General features: G+C 37.4%; 1 protein-coding gene across 1 annotated transcript; it reads left to right on the plus strand.

Annotated features, from left to right (window-relative positions):
• Positions 1–6: 6 nt before the first annotated feature.
• On the plus strand, positions 7–3,796 carry LOC103478112 (sialic acid-binding Ig-like lectin 5). Its single transcript, XM_008431634.2, has 7 exons — positions 7–220; positions 354–653; positions 903–1,232; positions 1,320–1,631; positions 2,064–2,369; positions 2,756–3,058; positions 3,471–3,796. Exons 1-7 carry the CDS (start codon positions 124–126, stop codon positions 3,794–3,796), a joined length of 1,974 nt encoding a protein of 657 aa, XP_008429856.2. The 5' UTR covers positions 7–123.
• The last annotated feature ends 277 nt before the right edge of the window (positions 3,797–4,073 follow it).

The raw sequence follows: 4,073 nt of genomic DNA on the forward strand, positions 1-4,073 counted from the left end.
TATTTAAATGGAGGATGCAGAGCTCTGTGGGTTTACACAGATAGCAGTGACCCAAGACTAACAGATACAAACCCATTAACAGGAAACGTAACAGAGAAAAACTGCACCACCACCTTCAGCAACATGCAGCATCGCCATACCAACACCTATAACCTTAGACTGGATTGTAATGGTCTCAAATACACTTTTAAATCAGCAAGTGTAACAATTGATGTTAAAGGTAAATGTTTTGATCAAAAATATTTGTATCAACTAACTATATTTRATTATTATTTTCTTTCTACGTTTCACACTTTAAATAAGCAACCAACTCAGATTCTTGCTTAATGAATGTCATTGACCCTTCCTCCCAGATAATTTTCCCCCACCAACTCTGACTCCATCCACATTGGAGGTGAATGATGGAGACTCAGTGAATCTGACCTGTTCTGCTCTGGTTCCCTGTCTGTCTCATCCTCCAAAKCTGACCTGGACCCCCACATTACATAACAGTCAGGTGACACTGTTGGAGAATCAGGGGAAAACTCCCWTGARGATATCGGTTCTGAACTTCACTGCTTCTCGTCAGAATCATGGACAAATCTCCTGCTCTGCTGCCTACCAGAAACAAGATGAAAGCTGTGCAACCTTTTCCACAAAAGCAAATATTCAGTGTGAGTTGTATTATTTTTCTAAACTGTTAAACTTTAAATAATTGTAATTGTGTTGATTTTATCTTCCTTGAGTACCAAATACAAAACATTTATGTATATATATATATTTAAAAATAACATTCAAATAAAAGAAAACATATTTTGTGAAAAGACTGCTCAGGCACCAATCAAGTTTGAAAGAAGGCAAAAATCAACACTTCTCGTTTATAATTATTTGACTTTCTGTTTCTAAACTGTTTTGTCCTTCAGGCCCTGAATGTGACAAGTTTGAGATCTCTCTGCCGCAGACTGTACAAGTTATGAGTGGTTCCTGTGTCACTATTCCATGCTCCTTTGAGATGCAAAGAGAACATGAAAAACACTTGCATGGGGAATGCAGAGCTCTGTGGGTTTACTCAGACAGCAGGGACCCAAGACTAACAGATACAAATCCAGTGACAGGAAACTTAACAGAGAGAAACTGCACCACCACCTTCTATAATGTCCAGCCTAATCATTCCAACGTATATTACTTTAGACTGGAGTGCAAAACTGCAAAATACACATTTAAAGAAGCAAGTGTAAAAATTGATGTCAAAGGTAGGTTTCTAAATTTGAGTTATTGTATTTATTAATCTATGTTTGCATTTTTGCCTACTAAATGATACAATGAAACCTTCCTCCAAGAACATTTTCCCCCACCAACTCTGACTGTGTCCATACTCGAGGGGAAGGAGGGAGACTGGGTGAATTTGACGTGCTCTGCTCCATCTCCATGCCTGACTCATCCCCCAACTCTGACATGGACCCCCAAAATGGGGGATATTATGGAGACAATGCAGATGAGCCCAAATAAAGCTACAGCTAAGACCTCTGTCCTGAGTTTCATTGCTACCAATCTCCATCACAGACAGAACATCTCCTGCACTGCTACTTACAAGATGGGGAATGGAAACTCTGACTCATCACTTACTACAAGTTTGAAAACAGAGATTTTGTGTAAGTCAGTTTCTTTGTTCAATTTKTAAATACCGTGTCTACATTGAGGTTCAGTTAACTTTAAACTTCATCCCAGAGAAAGCACACTAGCGGAAACTGCAGTAAATCTGACAGGAGACAATAAAAGGAAGAAAGTTGGAAATTGGCTTAGAGACGGCGTGAGAAAAAAAAAAGAGCTATAAAAAGATGGGAATACGTMGAGTATAAATGAAAGCCAAATTTCTATGTGCAAGTCATTTAAATCTCATGTTAGGCACATTTTTGGTATTTACTTTTTCACCTCCTATACAYGTAGTGCCAAGATTACATACTTCCTGCTGGAGTGATGCAGAAAAAACAGGCCCTGCTTTTCTTACCTCAAACATGCTTTATCTGATTTTGAAAACCCTATAACTATATTTCCAGTTAACAATTTGCTCTACATTTTAACAGTTCGTCCAAGGATCCTGCCCTCTTCTAGTTGCATCAAAACAACAAGTCAAATCAACTGTTCCTGTGAAATTGTGGGAAACCCTCCCATCTTGCAGTGGTTTTTCAATGAGCAGCCTGTCAACCAATCTGGGAAGGTTTATGCTATCAGTGACTCTCTAAATGACACGTATCTGAGGAGCATCATCACTSTGAATCAGCTGCAGGAGAGAAACTTGTCGTCATTGCTCTGCTTCAGCTTCAATTCATTGGGATCAGACAGTAAACAGCTTTTTATCAACTCACCACATATTTCAGCAGAAAATCAAGGTTTGTTCATCTTCAAATAAGGTTTTTCATTTCAATAGGCTTTTGTATCCTTGTAAAAAATAAAGCTAAAGCTAAATCAATAATTAAATAACCAGTCCTTAGATGATTACAAAACAAATTGTTTGCTCTCCCGGCTAGCAGCCTCTCTTCTGTACAAAGGTCCGCCATATTTTTGTTGAACCACAGTGACACCCAGTGGCCACAACATGATACAGAGAGTAATTCATGGCCCATACAAGCTTTTTCTCTTACTCTACATATATGATTTTTTTCTAAAGACTCACGAAGGTATACCATGATTCATCACAAATGATTTAAATGTGTTCATTCACTTTGGGAACCGTATTTACCATGTTTTCAGGTGACATTGCTTTCCCTTTTTGCAGTTCCTCCAATGATCCTGTCCTCTTCTAGTTGCATTCAAACCACAAACCAAATCAACTGTTCCTGTGAAATTGTGGGAAACCCACCATTCTTGCAGTGGTTTTTCAATGGACAGCCTGTCAACCAATCTGATAATTTTGTCATYACCAACTCTTTGAATGGTACATATCTGAGAAGCACCATCACTGTCAATCAACCACAGAAGAGGAACTTGTCCTCCTTGTTCTGCTTCAGCTTCAATTCATTGGGATCAGACAGTAAACAACTTTTTATTAATTCCTCTCCCATTTCAAGAGAAAATAAAGGTTAGTTCTTTGTTTTATTTATTTATTTATGTTGTTTGTTTATTTATAAATCAGTTATTTTACAGAACATTTATTGCAATATGAAACGCGAATAGTAAAGTCTATCGTAAAAGCTTGTTGGACTGTCCTTGTGGTTTAGCAGTTATACCAACACTGATTACTTATACTTCAACAATTCCCATTGCCCTCAACTGACTTAATTTTCATTCATCTCTGCAGAAAACGAGCAGCAGGTTAACTGCTGATATGTGTCATCACATTCTAAAACTGAAAGCTTTTAATTATATGGTTTTTTATTAGCTTTTATGCGTTTAACTTAATTGGAAAACATGAGATTCATCACAAATGTGTTCATTATTTATTTAGACATAATTCATTTTGGAAACCTTTTTTTTGCTCCACTTTATTACAGTTCCACCGAGGATCCTGCCCTCTTCTGATTGCAACAAAACAACAAGTCAAATCAACTGTTCCTGTGAAATTGTGGGAAACCCTCCAATGYTGCAGTGGGTTTTCAATGGGCAAATTGTCAACCAATCTGGGAAGGTTTTTGTCATCACTGACTCTTTGAATGGCACATATTTGAGGAGCACCATCACTGTGAATCAGCCACAGGAGAGGAACTTGTCCTYCTTGTTCTGCTTCAGCTTCAATTCTTTGGGATCAGACAGTAAACAGCTTTTTATCAACTCGCCTCAGATTATAGCAGAAAATCGAGGTTTGTCTCCATTCCTATAATGAATGTTKTTTGTCATTCACAAATCAAAAACATAACACTTGATTTTAATGGCAAAAAGGCATTTCAAAAATGAAATACAGTGGATTACTGGACATGGTGGTTAGTTTTAAAACTACTACATATTCCGTTTCGGCATGAAAACAGTAAAGCATGTCACACAATAACTATGTAAGTCTCCAGAATGAAGGGCTACATTTTAGACATGGCCTGGATGATAACTTCATTTTCATAATTAGCTTTCTATTAAATACAGCAAATATTGCAACATGAAAAAGA

The sequence above is a fragment of the Poecilia reticulata genome, linkage group LG16 (assembly GCF_000633615.1).
Source record: "Poecilia reticulata strain Guanapo linkage group LG16, Guppy_female_1.0+MT, whole genome shotgun sequence".
Taxonomy (NCBI): Eukaryota; Metazoa; Chordata; class Actinopteri; order Cyprinodontiformes; family Poeciliidae; genus Poecilia; species Poecilia reticulata.